This window comes from Talpa occidentalis, unplaced genomic scaffold (genome assembly GCF_014898055.3).
Source record: "Talpa occidentalis isolate TD23 unplaced genomic scaffold, MPIMG_talOcc4v2.1 talOcc4.7, whole genome shotgun sequence".
Taxonomy (NCBI): Eukaryota; Metazoa; Chordata; class Mammalia; order Eulipotyphla; family Talpidae; genus Talpa; species Talpa occidentalis.
This window is the reverse complement of record NW_023605083.1, coordinates 123391899-123413193: the sequence shown is the minus strand read 5'-3', so window position 1 is coordinate 123413193 and position 21295 is coordinate 123391899. Positions and strand designations below refer to the sequence as shown.

At 43.2% G+C, this 21295-nt stretch overlaps 1 protein-coding gene across 6 annotated transcripts in view; it reads left to right on the top strand.

Annotated features, from left to right (window-relative positions):
- Nucleotides 1-21295, top strand: part of KANSL1 (KAT8 regulatory NSL complex subunit 1) — a 151883-nt gene that overhangs the window by 28135 nt on the left and 102453 nt on the right. For 4 of the 6 annotated variants that reach the window (XM_054689142.1, XM_054689139.1, XM_054689140.1 and 1 more), the window contains exon 3: nucleotides 18982-20350. In XM_054689142.1, the coding sequence (XP_054545117.1) occupies nucleotides 19065-20350 (1286 nt within the window). In that variant the 5' untranslated portion in view covers nucleotides 18982-19064. Of the gene's footprint in view, nucleotides 1-606; nucleotides 1204-18981; nucleotides 20351-21295 lie in introns of those variants that run through there. The other 2 variants (XM_037492303.2, XM_037492302.2) reach the window with 1 other exon arrangement.

Below are 21295 nucleotides of genomic sequence, written 5' to 3'. Positions count from 1 at the left end.
GCCTCCCCTCCCCGCCCGCGGCTGCGGAGCGCGGCGCCGGGGCCAGTGCCCGGGCGTGCTGCAGTGTGCGGTGCGCGCTGCCAGGACAAAGGGCGCCGGGCGGCGCCTCGCGGGCCGGGGGTTTCCCGCCCGGGGCGCGCGCCCAGCGCCGGGGTAGTGTGGCGCCGGCGGCGTTGGCGCGCGTACGACACATGCACACAGCCCTCGCCCCGTCCTCTCGCCGCGCCCGCCGCCCGCCGCCCCTCACGGCCGGCGCGGCCGCAGCCCGCGCGGAGGGAGCGTGACGGCGCCAGCGCCTCAGGTCAGCCTCGCCTCGGCCGGAGCAGGCCCGCGCCCGCCTCGGCAGCGCCGGCGCCGCGGTCCGGGGGCGGCTGGGCTCGGGCCGCGGCCTCCGCGACGGAGGCGGAGGCGCCGCGGCCGCCGCGAGGAGCCATGACTGAGGCGGCGGCGGCCGCGCCTCCCGGCGGCTCGCGGGGGCGGCGCGGCGGGCGCCCCCTGGCGGCGCGCCGGGGCGGAGCGGCCCTCGCCGCCGCAGCCGCAGCCGGCGGAGGCGCTGCTGTCCCTCCTCCCCGTGTCCCCGGCGCTCGCCCGCTCGCTCGCTCGCTCCATTCTCCCTCCGCTTCAGATTAAAGGGGGGGAGGGAAAAGGAGCTCGGCCGCCATTTTCCCAGTGCCGCCGCCACCGCCGCCACCGCTCGCCGAGCCGGCGGGAGGACCGAGCGCCGTCGCGAAGCCGACTCGTCTCGCCGCGGCGGGGCGGGGGGCGGCCGGGGTGCGCTCCCCGGCCGGGAAGGGGCGCCGGGGCGGCGGCCGGGGCGCGGGCGCGGGTGCAGACGGCGGCGCTTGTTTGTGCGGGGCGGGGGGGCGGCTGCACCCTCGGCCCCCGCCCGCCGTCCTCGGGGCCGGGCTGCGCTCCCGGCCGTGCCCGGGCCCCGCCGGAGCCGAGGGGCCGCGGAAGGGCCCGCGCGAGCGGAGAAGCGGCCGCTCCCCGCCTCCCCTCCCCCTCCGCCTCGCCCCCCCGCCCGGAAAGTCGGGGCGGCTCCGGGCGCCGGGGGAGGAGAGCGGCGGGCCCGGCCCGAGCCGCCGCCGCGCGCCCCGCCGTCCCCGCCGCCCGCCGCCCGCGGCGCCCAGGCCGGGGGCTGTTTGCAAACTGCGCCCATTTTGTGGGGCCGAAGCCGCCCGGGCTGCGCTCCTCCATCACGTGGTAGGTGCCGTGCTCTTCCTCCTCGCTGCCCTTTCTCCGCGCCCGCGCCCGGCCCCGGCCTCCTCTCTTTGTTAGTCGGGACTGCGAGGGCCGGGCGCGGGCGCGGGCGCTGCCTCCGCAACTTTAAATGGCCTCTCCGGGCGGCCCCGCCGCGGCCGGGCTGGCGGCGCCGAGGGCGGGGGCCCGGCCCCGGCCCCGTCCGCACCCGCCCGCCCGCCCGCCCGCCGCCCGCCGCCCGCGGCCGGCCTCCGCGGCGCCGCTCCCGGCCTCGGACTGCGTCCGCCTCGCGCGGGGCCGGAGCAAACTCTCCCCGGGAAGTTCTCGGCGAGAGGCCGCTCCCCGCGCCCGGGCCGCGCGGTCCCGCGAGCAGCCCGCCCGCGGCCGCCACGGCCCCGCGCCGCCTTTATTTATCATTTCTCCTGCCTGTAAATCGGGGTCACTTACGTTTCAGATCTAGTCTCCTTCGGGCGGACGTGTTTTTTTGTAATTTTTTTTCAAAACTAAAGAGGAAGAGGCATTTATTTGCTTTTAAGTGAGTTTGGGGGCCTGTTTTCCGGCTGACGGTCTTTTGATTTTCAGCAAATAGTTTGATTGTTTTACGTGCGATAAGCAACGCTGCGCTCCTGTTTTACTTAAAAAATCCTTTTGTTTTCTATTGTCGAGATTACTGAGTTGTTTGTTTGTTTTTTTTTTTTTTTAGGAAACACGTTACTTAACTATTGCTTATTGATTGCCTTAGGGCAGAAGGGGTGACATGATGGCGCCACTTTAAATTGCTCTCTTTCCTCCACCTCCGTTTTTTCCCCCGTTTATTCTGGAGGTCACTGGGGCATTTTTAGTGACCTATTAATAAAATTGTACTTTTGAGCGTTAAAAATACAACTCGTAGGGCCGGAGTTTGGTACCTCAAGGGTGTATGGACCCGAATCCCGTGGTCCCCAAAGTTCGGAGAAATCTCCCGAGTCCTCCAGTCCGGCTTCCCTCTCTCCATTCACAATCCTGGTGTTGCCAGCGCCTTTGTCACGTGGCTAGCAATCATTGTTTTTTTTTTTGTTTGTTTTGGGGTGTGTGTTTATATTTTTAAATTGTAGCCCAGAGGAAATTCCCCCTCCCCATTGGAGATATCAAAACGTTTTAGTTTTATAGTCGGAGAACATTCATTATAAACGATAAAATTACATAATCTTAGCCTTGCATAATCGTGATATAGATTGTTACTGAACTTCGTCGCAAAAGCACTTTCAAGTATGGAAAGCAGTACCTTGGAATACGTTTTCCGTTTCACGGAATTGTATGTAATTTCTGTTACCTGCTTTTTGGGGTCATTTGAAGTACAGCTGTTTACGAAGACTTAAGTGGGTGTGTTCCCCCCTCCACCTGCCTTCCCCCAGTAGAGTAGCCTTGGTTCCTTTTCTAACATACTCTCTGTCCAATTTGCAGACGCCGTCAGTCAAAACTATTTTTTGAGTAATAACTGTTTTCTACCTCAAGGAATTTCATTAGTGTTTCTGATCCAGATTTTTGGTTTTAACCTTGTAGCTTAGGAAGACTGTTGCGCTAGTATCTTTCTTCATATCAATTTTCCCCATAATGGGTAAACTATTTTATAAAACACCAAGTACATTTTTTGGTTGTTTCTACAGAGGCTACTAGCTATTCCAATTAGAAAAAAATCTGTTGTGAGTTAGACCTTTTTTTTTTTTTTTTAAATAATGTGAAATGTAGTAATGCTTAAGTATACATTGATTTGTTTCTTCTTACCATGTATATTTTCAGTGGTTTGGGCCATTTTCTTTGCTAACAGTTACATCATGTCATGTGATGTGCAGTGTGATGTGTAGTTCTAAAAATAAGGAAAGGTAAAAATGCTCATCACTTGGGAATTTAAGAACTGTATTATAAATGTGAGATAACTACCCTCAGTCGTGGAATTCTGATTTGGATTTCCACTAGGTTTATCCAAAGTTCGGACTTCCTTTGACCTTTAACATATTTGATGTATTTTTCTTGATCTCATGATTCGGGGTGGTTAACTTTTTACTTCTCAAGTGTGTACTATTTGGAGGAGGAAACATTAGATGTCACAAAGATTTTCAACGTCTGTATTATGGTGAAGATGGCAGTCTTGCCTCTTTTAGTATGAACAAAATGAGTATTTGAGTGAGTAAATAGTTAAGAGTGATAAATTAAGTATGGATAGACGACTTGAGGTAGGTGGGATTTTTGGTCCTTTGATCTATATGAATCTATTGACGTATCTAGAAGTGTTTCTGCATCTTTTCTGAAGGACTTTTCAGAACATTATGTATTTGACTTTGTGCTTTACTAAAGTGAAATGTTAAATTTTTGTCTGATTTCTCTTTCTTCCTGCCTACACTTTTGTTGTTTTCTATGCTTAAACCTGCAGAGCACTGTTTGATTGTTAGGTGACTTGTCATTTTGTTCAGGAAAATTCTGGAAGCTAGAAAATGAGTAAGCCTTAGTTCACTTGTGCACTTTTATCAAGGTGAGAAGGAAAATAACTTTACTCCTTTTTTTTTTTTTTCCTTCAAACACTGCCAATACTCATTCATCTCCAGTAATGTTACACTGTAACCAGTGTCTCAATCTCTGGATTTTATTGGGTTGACCACAGATTTTAATTGTATTTTAAAGTGAATGACAAGTTTTAGATTTGTTATGTTTGATATAACCTGACTCATGTAATCTGTAAATCCCAAGCCATTATGGTTGGTGGTGCTGGTTTGAGAAGTATTTTACTGTTGAGTGGTTCTAGTTAGGAATTTTTGTGAGCAGAGCTTGTTATACTAAAAAAAGTAAACTTTAAATGTTACGAAAATATAGTAATCTATACTGGATTTTCTGAACAATAGTCATTGAAAATTTTGCATTTTAAAGAGCAATGATTACTTTTATATTTGGCTTGGGGGGGGGGCTTGGTGTAAGGGCTTCCTTCCTGGAGAGATTTTTTTAAAAATTAATTCCCCCCCCCAAGGGCTCTCTCCATTTCCTTGAAGTTGATAAGGAAGAGCAGTATAGACTAAGTATGTGGTCTTTGGTTGATTGCCCCAGAGCAAATCTCATTGAGTGGTTTATTTAGCTTTTCCTTGCCCTTTTTCTCTGTTTTAAGTAAGTTTCTCCCATGATGGGTTAGATTATTTTAGGCCTCAGGAAATATTTTATGTTAGAACTCTTACATGGTCACTTTTTAAAGAACTGTAGTGCAGGTGTCACAAATAAAATGGCCCCAAACACCTGGTCTGCTGGTCTGCCTTCTGTATCAAGAGCAGAGTACTTGGACCATGCCCTTGCCCTGAAATAGGACTTTTAACTCTTTCTTGTAAATCTCTGTTAAGACTGGTTTTTGAGTCTTTTTTTTTATATATACTTACTTATTACTAGTTTTTTTTTTTTAATAGCCTATTTCTCACATGATTTTAGTTTTGTTTAGTTTTGTTTTTTTTTAAAGATTTTTTTTATGTATATGAGAACTGGGGTGTTGGCCAGAAGGGTGGGGGTAAGAAGATTCACCAGAGACAGTGGGGAGCAGAACAGGCAGATCTACTGAAATACACTGCTGAGGGGTGCAGCAGGGTGAGACAGGAAAGGTATGCTGGCCAGGGATGGAACTCATGCTTGATGGTGCTGAGGCTTTAACCCCTGCACCACCAGGGAGGCCTCTTGGTTTTGAGTCTTCATGTTGCTTCAAAGGTGTACATTTAAATTATAGTTTCTCTTCTAAAAAATTGTAAATTAGCCTCTGGGCATACTAAAAGTTATGCAAAAAAATTCCTGCCGGAGTGTAAAAATTCTAAACACAAAATAAGGCACTTTCCTCAGTACTTATACTTCCCAATCCTTGAAATATGAGCTCAAAACTCAGTAAATTACGATAACGTTTAGAAAAGACAAATAGCCCACTGTACTGGAAGTCGCCAACATTTGAAGGCCACAAGAAGTAGGAGGTAAGTGGTCTCCTTGGGTTTCACTGCAGGTTGAGGGGAGAATAGGAAACCAGTCTCTTAGGTTGGAGAGGTTACTATTAGTTACAATTTTGCTATTATTTGTTCTTACCTGATGCTATGTGCCTGTTGTAGAATGTAGGGTAAAATGTGTATGAGAAAAGAAGCCAGTAGGTTTGAGTTACCAAAAAAGACTGAAATAAGATTTTTCATTTTTTTTTTTAAGATTTATTTATGCATACAAGAAATGGGGTACAGGCCAGAGGTGTAGAGTGAGAGGATTCACAAGAGACAAAGTGGGGAGCAGAACGGGAGGCTGAAATACATTGCTAAGGGAAGTGGTAGGTGAGTCAGGAGAGGTCTGCTGTGCCATGTGGATAGCTCCCTGGCCACGATCGATCGAACTCGTGCTGCAGTGGCTGTGGATAGCTTCATAGGTTGTGTCTTAACCCCTTGTGCCACCAGGGAGGCCCCAGGTTTTTCATGTTTTTGATAGGATAAAGGTAAAGTTAAAACTCAGCAGCGTATGGGGAAACCAACTTCAAAATAGAGTGCTCAACTCGTTAGTGAATATAAAATAAGTCTGAAAGGAAATATTAACGATTATGTATGAAGATTTTAATAAACCTTTATGTCAGGAAGTCTTTTATAGTGGAAACCTTTTAAATTCTTGTTTCTCCTTTGGGTAGTGGTATCTACCTAATGGAGAAATGCAGCATAAACTTTATCTTTGGCAAGCCTTCCTTTTCTGAGATTTTAGGCCAGCTCCATATAATTTTAACATTTGAATGCCCTAGTCTACCAGGGAATTATTTAGCTAGAAACTTTGTTGTTGTTGAATGCAAACGTGCCCCTTTTCCCACTTTAGTTCTGAGTTATTTTAGAATTACAATTTCTCCCCAAACTTTCTGAGAGTCAGAAAATGTAAGATGGAGGTAAATTCAGTGCAGTTTTTATCTAAATGTTATCAAAAACTCTGGTTCTTGTTACTTGAACCGGGACTCTCAAATGAGATCTCATACTGAATTTTAAGCACAGCAGATTCTGCCTTTGTTTGGAAAAAGTTGCTTGAGTGGCATCAAACTCAATGGCGTTCCTTACCTTTCATTTCTTTTTAAGAAGGGAGCAGCTTAAGGCCAAACCTGGTTAAATTCAGTGGGAGTGGGGGTGGGGTGTAGGGGGGATTAAAAAAAATGAATGTTAAACCAATTTGCTAAAAAACTGATAAAAGCTTTCTCTTGCTACTTACTATTTGGCCTTTGTGACTGCAGATTAACACTTCCACCAGAGAATACAGGCAAAAACCAAATTCATTTAGTTTCTTTAGATGCTGGTATAGAGGCTTTATAGAAATACTAGTTTGATAAGTTGAACTGTCAAGGAGTTTCATTAACTGTCCGCATAGTGCCATGGAGAGCTGAAAGTATTTGAAGACCTTAAGCATGTATCCAAAAAATTGGACTTTTTTTTCAAGTTACTGATTTACTGCTTATCTTTCACTTTTTGCTTTGGCCTCCCCAAGGGAATGAAAGAAAGGTGTTAGTATTAACTTTTTTTTTTTTTTTTTTAAGAGGCATGTATTTTTTTTTTTATTTATGATTTTTATTTGTTTGTTTGTTTTGTTTACACATGCACTGGGTACAGTCAGAAGCGCTGGAGGGTGAGAGAATTCACCAGAGCCAGAGCGGGGAGCAGAGCAGGCAGAAGGACCGAAGTACACTGCTGAGGGGAGCAGCGGGCGGCAGGAGAGGTCTGCGCGCCATGTGGGACCCTCCTCTGGTGGCCGGGGAGCAGCCGGGGATTGAACCGGCGCCGCAGAGGCCGCGGGCAGCTTCGCAGCCCAGTGCTCAACCGCTGCGCCACCAGGGAGGCCCTTCTCTGGCATTGGAAAAGTTAAATTTTTTAATCGCTAATTCAGTAAAGGAATAAGATAGATTTCAGTGAGATCCCTGGAATTTAACCAAGGCAATCCTACTCCGTACCCCCAAATAACCTACCTGCTTTTAGAATTGCTTGGACCCTTCAAGAAATTTCCAATTTAGGATTGTCCTGATATATTTTATTAATGGAGCTTCTTAGAAAAAGATAAAGATATATTTTTCCTTTCTTTGCCTTTTGTAGGCTAGGCTGGTAGGAAATTTGAATTCAGTGATAGTGTAGAAATACGATAAATACACATCAATTATTTGATACGTAGTCATCTTTCAGAATAACTTTCTGTTTGTGTATTTTTGAACAGAAATGGAGTTGTGTTTGTTATGTGGCTTCCCCCCCCCCCAACTTGGTTATATATCAGATGTTTTTCACATCAACGTACAATACAGTTCTCTCTCTCTCTTTAAGCTGCACAGTACCCTAGCATGTCTAAGTTTAGAGGTTTCTTTTTTCTTTTCTTCTTTTTTTTTTTTTTTTTTTTTTGGTCTTAAACAGTTCTTCAATGTAAGTAAGAATTGTGTGTCTGAGAATATTTCTGTTGGCTAGGTTCCTAGAAGTGAAGTTACTGGGTGTAAGTTTGGGTAATTGCATTTAACGTTTTGTTAGCTATTGCCTTCAAAAGACTTCTGTAACCAAATTTAGTAGTTTAAAAGTACAATTAAAAAGTACTGTCCTTGAGGCCAGGTGCTTGGAAATGTAAATAATTGGAACGTGAGGTAGGTGAACTCCGTCATAGACCCAGCTGATGTCTCCTTGTCAGGTTGTTGTCACTTTATGAACAGCCATTCCCATGAACATCATGCTTGATCTCCTTCAGATGCATTCAACTTAGAAGGCTCATGTTATGAGCCAAGCACATGGAAGGCAGGCGTGGAAAGAATAGAGACAAAACAAACCACCATCTATACTTCTATTTTAAAAAAAAAAAAAAAAGATTTATTTATGCATACAAGAGCTGGGGTATGGGCCAGCAGTGGGGGGGGGGGTAAGAGGATTCACTAGAGACAGAGAGGGGAACAGAACAGGCAGACTGAAGAGAAATACACTGTTGAGGGGAGAGCGGGCGTGCCATGTGGGATTCTAGCTGGCTGGCTGGGATCGAACCCGCGCTGCAGAGGCTGCAGACAGCTTCACAGCGTGGTGCTCAATCCACTGTGCCACCAGGGAGGCCCTCCACCACCCCTCTTAAGAGGTGTAGTTCAGGAGGGCCTCCCTGGTGGTGCGAGGGGTTAAGCACCACACTGTGAAGCAATCCGCAGCCTCTGCAGCACGAGTTTGATTCCCGGCCGGCCAGGGAACAACCCACATGGCACAGCACACCTCTCCTGTCTCACCCACTGCTCCACTCAGCAGTGTTTTTCGTCAGTCTGCCTGTTCTGTTCCCCACTCTGTCTCTGGTGAATCCTCTCACCCGCCCGCCCACCCCCGCCCCCGCCCTGCCCCTGCACCTCTGGCTTGTACCCCAGCTCTTGTATGCATAAATAAATAATTTTTTTTTTTTAAGTATAGTTCAGGAAAGGAAGGGACAAATAAAGCTGAAAGTTTATATTAAATCATGAACTGTTGTCTGGGGTGTCATGGGAGTGAGGATAAAACCCTAGTCCTTAACTCAACCTGAAATCAATGGAGACTACTCGAAAAAGCATGTAATCTTGATGATGAACATTTAAAAGGAAAGACCAGCATAAGAAATGGTGCAAGGGCATGGAAGAGCCTGGACCTGTAAATAAGATCCAGTGTCTGAAGTGTGGACAGATTAGAGAAGAGACTGCATTGGGGGGGGGAGGTGTAGATAAAGAGATTAAAAAACAGACAAAAGGGCAGGTGGCGTATACAAGCTGTGTGGAAAGTTGGATTCATTCTTACCCTGGAGACACAGGATTTTAAGCAAGAGCACAACATGGTCACTCACATGCGTGCTCCCTCTTCTCTTCCTTCCTCCTCCCTTTCTCATCATTTTGGTAGTGGAATCTAGATTGAAGGCTTGCTGAGACAGGAAGAAAGAACAGTTGGAAGATTATTACTGCTTGAATTACTGTGTGGTTCTGAACTGAGGATGGAATGAAAGTGCCTATCATTCTGCCTACTGACACCCCACCCTCAGCCTACAAAATTCAGCAGATGTCATCTCTTTCTGGAAGTCTTCCTTGATCCCTTCAAGCCAAAACTCAGTTCTCTATCAACTAGGCTTACCTTTCCACCTAGTTCTATCTTCTTATCTTTGGCATTAATGAAACGGCTATAATTCTTGGTGTCTCCAACATTAGACCACAAACTCCTGTTGTATGTTATTCGTGTCTTGCATCAGGTCATGTTTAAATGAGTGCTCTACCATAATTGAAATCAGTGTTCATGATTGGGATTAAGATTTGCTCACATGCGGAATATTCAAGGACAGGAATTGCTTTTGTAGTTGGTATTGAGGAGTAGGGAATGGGTTTTGGATATGGGATGCTTGAAGTAGCTGTGCGGGCTATATTGGATCCTACCCTTTCTTACTGTTCAACCTGGATGTTTGTTAATGGTTGCAAGCCTTTCCTGACTCCACCTATTTCTCAGCCTGTGTGAAGGTTCCCTGGAGTCCCCACGGATACTCAGATTATACAGTGATGTCTGTCTTTGCCCTTGTCATCCTTGTAGGCACTTAGTGCCTTTCTTAAATCCTCTTGGCATTTTATTTACTTTTTTAAAGATTTATTTATTTATGCATGCAAGAGCTGGAGTGTAGGCCAGAGATGTGGGGGAGGGGGTGAGAGGATTCACTTGAGACAGAGGGGGAGCAGAACAGGCAGACTGACTGAAATACACTGCTGAGGGGAGCAGCGGGCAGGACAGGAGAGGTCTGCTGCGCCATGTGGGTAGCTCCCTGACCGGGGATCCAACTCGTGCTGCAGTGGCTGCCTGTAGCTTCGTAGTGCTGAGACTTCACCCCCCTGTACCACTTGAGAGGCCCCTCTTGGCATTTTAATAAAACATTCATAGGAGATATCCAGGGAGCTGGTATCTCTTGTTGACTTTTTCTCTAAAGACACTAAAATTTGAATCTAGTGTCTAGCATTTAGGGTTCTTTCAATTAAGGGTAGCCATAAACTACCCGGTATAGTAGTTCAAAGTACGGACTTCAGAGTTAGATACTTGAATTGAAATCCTACCCCCTCAGCTTAGTAGTTGTGTAATCTTGGGCATATTAACTTCTGGGCATCAACTTTCCTCATCTATAAAATGAGAATAACAGTACTTGCCTTAATGTAACTGTGAATATTACGTGAGCATATGTGTAAAACAGCGCAGTGACTTAACATACAATTAATGTTAGTGAGCGGCAGTCATACCTATACTCATCTGAGTTATGATTCCCTTAGTAATTATAAAAAATTTTTTCAGTTGAGAAGCTCTGTGGGCATGGGAAAGTGTTAAGGACTTGGGGTGGTGAGGGCCACATTATTTTTGTGTTTTATAATCAAAATTTTATTTCCCATTCCCTAATGTATATTCCATAACAAATCTATATTTGTCTACATGTAAAAGAAACACTTTTCCAGTATAGCCCATAATGTAGCATCTAATACTTTATTACAAACCAGTACACAGTTGCTTTCTCCTTGAGAAGCTGTACTTGTACCTCTTGTTTTATCCAAGTTGTGTGGATCATCTCCTGAATCGTTCCTCAATATTTTCGTTGTGTCAATTTCTTATTTAGAATTTCCTCATCTTTTTCGTTGTTTAGCAAAATCTTACTTGGACTTGGAGGCCCACCTCACCCAGTCTTTTTTGACGACTGTAGCCCAGTCAGTCAGTGCTTATAGTGCTTACTATTAACCAAGCTCTTGATAAACCTAGTGAGCAAAAAGAATGATGCTAGGGAATTTTACTTGTGTTGGTAATAGAAATAATAATTTGACAATTAGGGAGTACTCGGATCATTTGAATTGAGTGATGGTGACTTTAAGTGCATTGTACAGTTTAAGAAGGAAGAAAATAATGTGAATAGTCTGGAAGAGTTTGGGGCCTAAAGATTATTAGTATGGCCTTGCAGGTAGAAGCAGCCTCTGTTTGCAAAGATTATAGAGTTAGGAATTGGGGGGGGAGTTATAGATCCATGCCCCTGATGTACTTGCTTTAATATTTTGCTTCATCTTGGGGAATTTGGGCTCGTTAAAAAAGCAAGAAGCTATTCTAGAGTAGGGAAGTAAGAGGATAAAAAGTATGTAGTGTGCTGAGGATTGAGCCATCCCACTGGTAACATTACGAAGAAGGATATACCAAACCTGATTATTGCGCTTATAAGAAAGAAATGGAAGGATTTCATCATAAAGATGGTGTTAGAAAGAAAAAGAGCGTTCTCTGTTTACATTTTCTGTCTGTTTTTCTTATTTGGCTCTTCTGCGGACTTCAGTGCTTTCCCATTTTTGGATTTAAGCTTAGAGGAAACTGTGACAGTTCTACTGTGATGACCACCTTGGTTCTTGTTACATCCTGCCTGGATGAATGCATTCGCTTCTTCATTGGCCTTTGCCTTTTTACTTTCTTATAATCCATCCTACCTAACTGGTCTCTCTAAAAAGTACAGTTCTGACGTGTCACTCCCCATTTGAAAAGCCTTTAATGACTTTCTGTTGCCTGTAAGGCTGACTGTTCACGATTGTCCATTAATGATCTGACTTCAAACTACCTTTCCACTGTTTTCTATACTTCCTTTATTAAAATAGCTTTGTATTTCGAGCAAATTGATAATTTCTTTCAACCTCCAGGATGTCCTATGTTTTCCCAGTCTTGTCTTTTCCCGTTCCATTTCCTCTTACATGAATACCACTTTGCCATTCTCTTAGCCTGGCTTTTCCCATAATGATATTTTCATGGTTCAGCTGAATTTTCAATAACTTCATGGGCACTTTCCTAACCACCCTTCCTCTTACTTCTTTTTGTAGAGTAATGAGGTTAGTGGTGGTGAAAAGGTTAGTAGGTGGCCGCATTATGGGCAAACTTTTCTTCCCTGTCTCATTTTTGCTTCTGTTTACAGTGAAAATGTGGTTCTTGACTGGCCAAATGGCCATATTCTTAATCTTGAGTTTCTGCAGCTTTTCAGTATTTTGCAAGGTGGATGCCAGATGATTCTTGTGTGCCGGAGTACTTACGGCAAGGTTTTCATTTGTAGGTACGGAGTTCTGATTGCAGTATTCGAAGCAACTAGATAGGTTTTGCTTTCTGGAAAGACTCTCATCTCTCACACTCAATAGTGGTTCTCAATTGGAAGGTGTGATTTTTGCCCCCTAGGGGACATTTGACACATTTGGAGGCAGTTTTAGTTGCCATAATTTGTAGTAGAATGCTACTGGCATCTAGTGGGTGGAAGCCAGGGATGCTGCTGTAAACATCCTATCATGCACGAAGGTAGATGCTCTTCCCTTTTAAGTATTCAGTTCAAGATGTCAGTAGTTCTGAGGTTGAGGGGAAAAAACTGCCCTGGTGTTAGATTTTTTTCTTCCCAAGTGCTACTTGTGTAGGTGTAAGTTTGTGAGCCTGTTTTGCAATTTAGAATAATGAAATCTAAACAGGTAGAGGAAGAGACCCTGGAAGTTATGTATTTATACAACTTGTATCCCTCAGTACAGTATTCTGCATGACATTACTAGATCTAATGGGTGGGAAGTTTCTTAAATAAATTTGATAAAGGCTAGCAGTTCAATATTCAGTGTGATGAAGTGCATTGTGAATCTCCCAGTCCCCAAAATGTTTTCCCTGGAATTGGAAGGGAATCTTTTTAATTACCTAGCCCAACCTTTTATAGTCTTTTAAAGGACCTTGATTAGATGGCCCTTTTCTCTTGTCTCTGCAAGTTTACTGCAAAATCTTTTTTCACTTAAAATCTTAATTTATGTCAGTGTCAGCAGGTATATTAACTTCATCTGTATTTGTCAGATTGTGATTTATTAGATCAACTAAAAATTGGGCTATTTTAGATTTCTTTATTCTGAACGTTAATAATGCTATTATCTGTCCCACCAGTAAATTGAAAGTTATGATCCCATCCTGAAATCTGCCCAATTTGTGATGGAGGATTAAGTTAATTATAGTTTTGAATGCTTTATATTTTTTGGAGAAAGGTGATTTATCATAAGCTCTTATGATGTTTTTGTAAAACTGCTCAACAGTCTTTAAATTGTCGAAGCATGAAGGTTTCGGGATTTAAGTGGGATGGGAATCATTGGTCTCATCAACCTTTTGCTCAGTATTTTAAATTTTAAGGAAGTTTCCGTGACACTTGACCTTACTCAGATTTCTTGGCTCTTTAGATTTGCAGTGTGTTTTTTTTTTTTTTTTTCTTTCTCCGCTTCCTTCCATTTTATTATACAAGCAATACCTGTTTACTCTGGTGACATTACATAAGCCAGAAAACAAAAGAATCTTACCACCTACCTTTTAGAACAAAAATGAGGTCACAGTATATTGTAATATACTTTTTGTATTACGATTTTTGTAATACGATTTTTCTTAGTTTACAGTGAAGCAAGCACTTTTTACAACTCTGCATCTTACTTTTTAAGGTTACATGCTACATTAATGAAATGACATAATTTAACTGATTTTCTTGGACATTTGATTTTCTTTTTGTTATGATCAATTAATGAAATAATAAATTAATAAAATAAAAACAAATTTGGACACATAGGCAGATTTTTAAAAGAGTGTTAAGCCTTACCTGGTTGTTTATGGCAATTAGAGCTAATATTGAGTGCTAATGAGACTTGGAGAGCCCAGTGATTTTGGTGTGTGCTTTTTTTCTGTCTACACAAGTCCTCAAGTACAGTGATGTTTTGGAGAATTTGCTTTCTGTTTTTTCTAGGCATTAAGAAGTTTTTCAGAAATTTATTTCTTTTATATTTGCCCATTTGTGTGTCGATTATTATAATGTCAGTGAGGGTGTGTATGTCACATACTTGGCTAAGAAGTTGCAAGTAATTTATTTAATCATCACAGCAGTTTTGTGAGGGATAGGTTCTTATTTGCCAATGAGGAAGTAAAAGGAACATGAATAGTTAAATAATTTAAATGACAGTGAATGCAAACCTGGACTTGTACCCCTTACCAGGAGTAATATTGAATCTCAGCATAACATTTCAAGTCAATTAAGGGAGAAGGGGTGTAGATTTCAGTCTTTTTTTTCCCTTATCAGTAGTATTGCTTCACATAGAAAGTCAAAAATACAGGCCTTCCGAAGGGGCATTCCTTCTGAAGACGTCTCTTTTTCCTCATCTCTCATTCCCCCCCCCTCCCTTCTTACTTAAATGATTGTTTTAGTAACTACTCTTTGCAGTGCAGTGTATACTATGGGGATATTGAAATTTAGGAGTGTATGTAAACAAAATAAACTCTTGCCTTTGGAGATGTATGTGATTAATGTTGAGTTCACAGATACACTTTCAGAGGGTCAGAGAAATCTTGAAAGAGACTGGGCTTGATACAGAGATTGTGAACTTTAAAGAATTAAGTAATTCCAAAATGACTTCAGAATGTTTACTGCTTAACTGCTTAACACGGTGGTGTGATGTTAGTTATGACCCTCCTTATGAGCCTCCTCAGTTTTGTGTAAGCTGTGCTACATCTGTGTCCTTGCCTTGGTCTTCAGAGGGAGGCTGTTTCCTGCCACTGCTAAGACTTGGGTAGTGGACTGCAACTACTCTGCTCATATGTTGTATTAATCATCTTGCACTGATAGCATGTCTCTTTGCACTGCTGGTATCAACTTTTTGTTGCTAGTAACTGTTTATACTAGGAATTACTATTAAATTTAAAATCAGAAATAGGAAAAGTGGATATAGAATAATTTGTGTTGCACAGAATGCCATGTACCAGAAAGTCCATAAAGATATAATTCTCAGCTCCAGATGGTCTAGTTTTTTCATGGGAAGTTCATTAAAATACAACCTTAGAATGAACTTTTAGCAGTTGTATAGAGCAATAGACTGATTTGATTTGTCTGTTAGTATTGGTGTTTATGTATGTAGATGATGTCTCAACCATTTAAATATTTTGATGTTAATGATTTGAATTGTACTATTATATATTGTCTAAAGATAAAAATATTTGGCCAAATTGAAAATTGCCTCATCCTTTTTTTTTTTTAAAGATTTATTTATTATTTATGCATATGAGAGCTGGGGTACAGGCCAGAGATGCAGTGGGTGAGAGGAGTCACCAGAGACAGAGCAGGGAACAGAACAGGCAGACTGACTGAACTACATTGCTGAGGGGAGCAGTGGGCAAGGCAGGAGAGGTCTGCCGCAGCATGTGGGTTTCTCCCTGGCGCTCTGGGACCGAACTTGTGTTGCAGAGGCTGTGGATTGCTTCATATTGCAGTGCTTAAGCCCTTGCGCAACCAGGGAGGCCCCCCCATCCTTTTTTTTTTTTTTTTTTTTTTTTTTTTTTGAGGGTGAGGAGGCGTATTGCTTTTGTTCAGTGATTCATGAGCTTTCTGGTTTCAAAACCCCTTTTCCTTTTAGAAATTGTTGAAAACCACAAAACACCATTATCAATGGGTTATCGATAGCAAATGTGTTAGAAACTGAGAAATTTTAAAAATATTTACTATACTATAAAATAACAAAACCTTTGCATATTATGAGAAACAATCTTTTGCCAAAACAGAAAAATTTAATGAATGACATTGTTTTACAGTTTCCACATTTTTCTAATGTGTAGCTTAGTAGAAAATGGCTGGGTTCTCATAGTTGCTTTTGCTTCCATTCTATTGTGATACGTTGTTTTGGATGAAGAATATTAAAGAAGATTTGGCCTCACACAGTAACGTACTTGGAAAGGAGAGTGTTTTAATATTTAATAGCCTTTTCAGATAAGTATGGATATTCTTTGATACCACACCCAAACTTGACAAGTAGTTTCATAAAAGTTAGTTTTAATGTGGAATCTAAAGCCATGTTAGTGTCCTTTTCATACTCTGTTACATTAAAATTCATTTACTCTCACTTGGACTGGCTTTGACCCATGCATGAGATCCTAACATTCATTGGTCATTAGGTCGTTCACTGAGTTCTGCAGCTTTTCCAAATGTTGACACATTTCACCAATTACATGGCATCAAAAATGCACATTCATTTATATAATCACTAATTACTTAATCAGAAATGACTTTTTAAAGTATGTGGAAATGTTGGGATTCCTGGTCATAGGTAACGAGTTTTCAAAATACTTTTGTTTGAAAACTCGGATTCTATCATTGGTAATAAAAGTGGTTTTTTCTTGAGTCACAGATTCACATTGTTCATTTTCAAGGAAATTTCTATTAACTACTCAAGTCTGAATAACCAGAGCTTTTTAGTCATTTCTGGCAAGTGAAAATAGTGTTTCATGGTGGGGGGGTGGGGGGGAGGATCTTCTAGTACAGTTTGCAACTTGGTTTATTTTTTTTTTTATTTAAACATTTATTTATTTATGCATATAAGAGCTGGGGCACAGGCCAGAGATGTGGGGGGTGAGAGGATTCACCAGAGACAGAATGGGGAACAGAACAGGCAGACTGACTGAAATACACCGCTGAGGGGAGCAGCGGGCAAGACAGGAGAGGTCTGCTGCACCATGTGGGTTGCTCCCTGGCCAGCCGGGGATTGAACTCGTGCTGCAGAGGCTGTGGATTGCTTCATAGTGCGGTGCTTAACCCTTTGTGCCACCAGGGAGGCCCTGCAACTCAGTTTATACCAGTGCTTTTCCCCCACAGAAATGCTGTGGGTCCTTTCCCTTTCATCACAGAATATTTTCCAAAATGTACATCCTCAACAGTTGGGATTTAATAAAGTTAATAATTTTTACTATTTTATCAAGGAAGTTGTAAATGGAATTGACCTTTATTTTATTTTATTTTTTAAAGATTTATTTATTTATACAAGCACTGGGTACAGTCAGAAGCACGGGAGGGTGAGAGAATTCACCAGAGCCAGAGCAGGGAACAGAACAGGCAGACAGACGAAATACATTGCTGAGGGGAGCAGCAGGCGCGGCAGGAGAGGTCTGCTCACCATGTGGGACTCTTGCTGGTGGCCGGGGATCAAACTGGTGCTGCAGAGGCTGCAGGACAGCTTTGCAGCCCAGCGCTTGACCGCTGCACCACCAGGGGAGGCCCTGACCTTTATTTTAAACTGTAAATGAATTGAGAATGCACAATGACTGTTAAGTATTTTTTTTTTTTTTTAAGATTTATTTGTTTATACACTGGGGCACAGTCAGAGGTGCGGGAGGGTGAGAGGATTCAGCAGAGATAGAGCAGGGAGCAGAACAGGCAGACAGACTGAAGACACTGCAGAGAGGAGCAGCAGGTGGGGCTGGAGAGGTCTGCCGCACCATGTGGGTTTCTCCCTGGCAGGCCGGGAATCAAACCCACGTTGCAGAGGCTGCGGGACAGCTTCACAGCGTGGCGCTTAACCTGCTGCGCCACCCGGGAGGCCCTGTGAAATATTTTGGTGCCTCTGCCTTGATTTGTGCTTTGAGGTACCAGCACTTTTGCTCATATTTTGTTTTGCACCCTCAATTGCATATGTCATCACTACAAAGAAAGGGGGCAGATAATATTGTAATATAACCATGAAAACAGCTTTGATCTTGTGGACCCTCAAAATATCTTCGAGATCCCCAGGAGTCCACAAATCACGTTTTAAGAACTGCTAGCTTAGTTCTTTACATAGATTTCATTTTGCTCATAGACCAAATAGATCAGAGTGGATGATGAAGAGGCAGATGATTGAGGTTGAGGTTTTTAGGTTGAGTTAGTAAATGAAGACAATTGCCATTACCTGAAAGAATGGATGTAGGTGAGGAGTAAGTGTGTTGGAAGGTGAAAGCGAATTTTGCATTTCAGGGCATTTGGGAAACACAAAGATGGGAATGTTGATTATTGTAGCTCAGCAAACGTTTTTCTGAGCTTTAAGAGACCTCCCTGTGCTAGTGGTTGTTGCCAAGAAAGTGAGTTGAGAGCAGGAGGGGACCTTGATATCAAGAATAGCAGCACTTCAAGAAGAATGGGTGGTGAGCATTACCTCAGTGTTTCAGAGAAATCAGGTAGACTGGAAACTGAGACATGACCATTGGATTTGATAATGAGATTGCTGGTGACCTTGGCCTCAGAGTACTGTGAGTACAAGCCCCACTATCGAAGAGCCAGGAGTGCAAGGGCGGCTATTTATCCTGTTCTTTGAAGAAGTTTTGGGGTAAAGAGAAAGACCCGACTCACTGGACAATGATTTGAGAGGTAGGCTGCACTTGGGGACAGGAGAAGAAAAGAGGGGAAAAAAGGCTGAAGCAAACTGTTGCTAACAGCTGTGATTCAATTAAGTTTGAAGTACAGTCTGTACTTAAGGAGAAGTGAGAAGTTGATCAAGACTGTGCTTCCTTGGCCAGAAAAATGCACAAATTGATGACATTTATTTAGCATGTAAACTTTTTGGTGAGGATGGGAAGTTCCTTCCTAACTGTTTTCTGTTTGATTGCTAGGTGTTTTCAAGTTTGCTTTATATTCAAATTTCAAGAAGTTTTTACAGAGGTTTTTTTTTTGTTGTTTGTTTTTTTTTTTAAATGCAGATGGTTGAACTTTAACAATCTGGGATTCTCTCAGAATGGGAACTTCTGTTTGGGCTACTTTTAGTCTGGTAACAAGTGACAAAAAGAAGGGTGCAATTCTTTCTCTTGTGCAGGGATTGTGCGCCCCTCCCATTCACCCTACTTGAAAGATAGACCCCGGATGGTTTGACGTTTTGACTGTTTTCTTTCTGAAGGCAGTTTGGAGTGCAGCCTCCAGTAGTGTTTGTATTAAAAACATGTGTGTTGTTTCTAATGTGCTTGTAGTTCTAACTTCCTTTTCTTCTTTCTCTTCTAGTCTGTTCTCTGGGGAGGCAGCAAGGGGCCGTGGAGCTGGCCTCGGCACTGGGAGAGGCTGGACTTCCTGTCTCTCTGTGCTGAATGGCTGCGATGGCGCCCGCTCTCACTGACGCAGCAGCTGAAGCACACCATATCCGGTTCAAACTGGCTCCCCCATCCTCCACTTTGTCCCCTGGCAGTGCCGAAAATAACGGCAACGCCAACATCCTTATTGCTGCCAACGGAACCAAAAGGAAAGCCATTGCTGCAGAGGATCCCAGTCTAGACTTCCGAAATAATCCTACCAAGGAAGACTTGGGAAAGCTGCAACCACTGGTGGCATCTTATCTCTGCTCTGATGTAACATCTGTTTCCTCAAAGGAGTCATTGAAATTGCAAGGTGTCTTCAGCAAACAGACAGTCCTTAAATCTCACCCTCTCTTATCTCAGTCCTATGAACTCCGAGCTGAGCTGTTGGGGAGACAGCCAGTTTTGGAGTTTTCCTTAGAAAATCTTAGAACCATGAATACGAGTGGTCAGACAGCTCTGCCACAAGCACCTGTAAATGGGTTGGCTAAGAAATTGACTAAAAGTTCAGCACATTCTGATCATGACAATTCCAGTTCCCTCAATGGGGGAAAACGAGCTCTCACTTCATCTTCTCTTCAGGGGGGTGAAGTGGTGGCATCAGAATCTGGGGACTTAAAGGGGGGTATGACCAATTGCACTCTTCCACATAGAAGCCTTGATGTAGAACACACAACTATATTTAGCAATAATAGCACTGCAAACAAATCTGTAAATTCCATGGAACAGCCAGCACTTCAAGGAAGCAGTAGGTTATCACCTGGCACAGACTCCAGTTCTAACTCGGGAGGCCTCAAGATAGAGGGTAAAAAGTCTCCCTTGTCTTCCATTCTTTTCAGTGCTTTAGATTCTGACACAAGGATAACAGCTTTACTGAGGCGGCAGGCTGATATTGAGAGCCGCGCCCGAAGGTTACAGAAGCGATTACAGGTTGTGCAAGCCAAGCAGGTGGAGAGGCATATACAGCATCAGCTGGGTGGATTTTTAGAGAAGACTTTGAGCAAACTGCCAAACTTGGAATCCTTGAGGCCCCGGAGCCAGTTGATGCTGACTCGAAAGGCTGAAGCTGCATTGAGAAAAGCTGCCAGTGAGACTGCCGCTTCCGAGGGACTTAGCAACTTCTTGAAAAGCGATTCAATTTCAGAAGAATTGGAGAGATTTACCGCTAGTGGTATAGCCAACTTGAGGTGCAGTGAACATGCGTTTGATTCAGATATCACTGACAGTAGCTCTGGAGGAGAGTCTGATATTGAAGAGGAAGAACTGACCAGAGCTGACCCTGAGCAGCGCCATGTACCCCTGTGAGTAGAACCCACGCATAATGTCATTCATGAAATGTTGGGATAAAGGAGAAAGACATGGTGAATCTCCATAATGGCAAGAAATGAAATTCTTTGTAAAAAGGTGTCTAAGTTCCATTTACCTTTTTCCTAATTTTAAGTGGGAGGGTGCATATACCTGCTAATCAAGAAATGGAAGATATTTCTCGGATAGTGTTGTGTTGCTATAGGCTAATAACTCCTAGTTTCCCATTGAAATTTTATTTATTAAGAAAAGTCTAGAAGGCATCCTAGTTTTGAAACATTTCAGACTGCATAGATACCTTTTGAAATTGTACATAGGATATTCTTTATATGACTTTAGATTTTGTTGTTTCTAGTAAGTGGGACACAGTTAACTTTGCTGGAATTGGTAGTTGCTTTTAATTGAGCTTTTTTATAGCAGAGAATGTACCCAGTCTGCAATTTTAGCACTTGAGATATTCTTAGATTTTTTAAGACTTAATAACCAGAAAATGCTTCAGAGTATTTTATAGGTTGCCTCCAAGCACAGCCTGCATCTACAACTTGATTCTCTTCCTGAAAGAGCTCCCCCCCCTTTTTTTTTTTAAAAAAAAGTCATAGTTCTCTTGGATAAAGTAAATGTATTGACATACTTGGGATACTTACTTGTTTTTCCAAATTTTATGGTTTGATGAACATTCCACAGTAAACTTTTCATGGGTGGCACTCCTGCAGCCAGAGGTGCTTCACCATGATGTTTGTTTGTTTGTTTAAATATTTATTTATTTATACAAGCACTGGGTACAGTCAGAAGCTCGGGAGCGTGAGAAGATTCACCAGAGCCAGAGCGGGGAACAGAACAGGCAGAGTGACCGAAATACACTGCTGAGGGGAGCACGGGTGTGGCAGGAGAGGTCTGTCGTGCCATGTGGGATCCTCGCCATAGGCCGGGGATTGAACCGG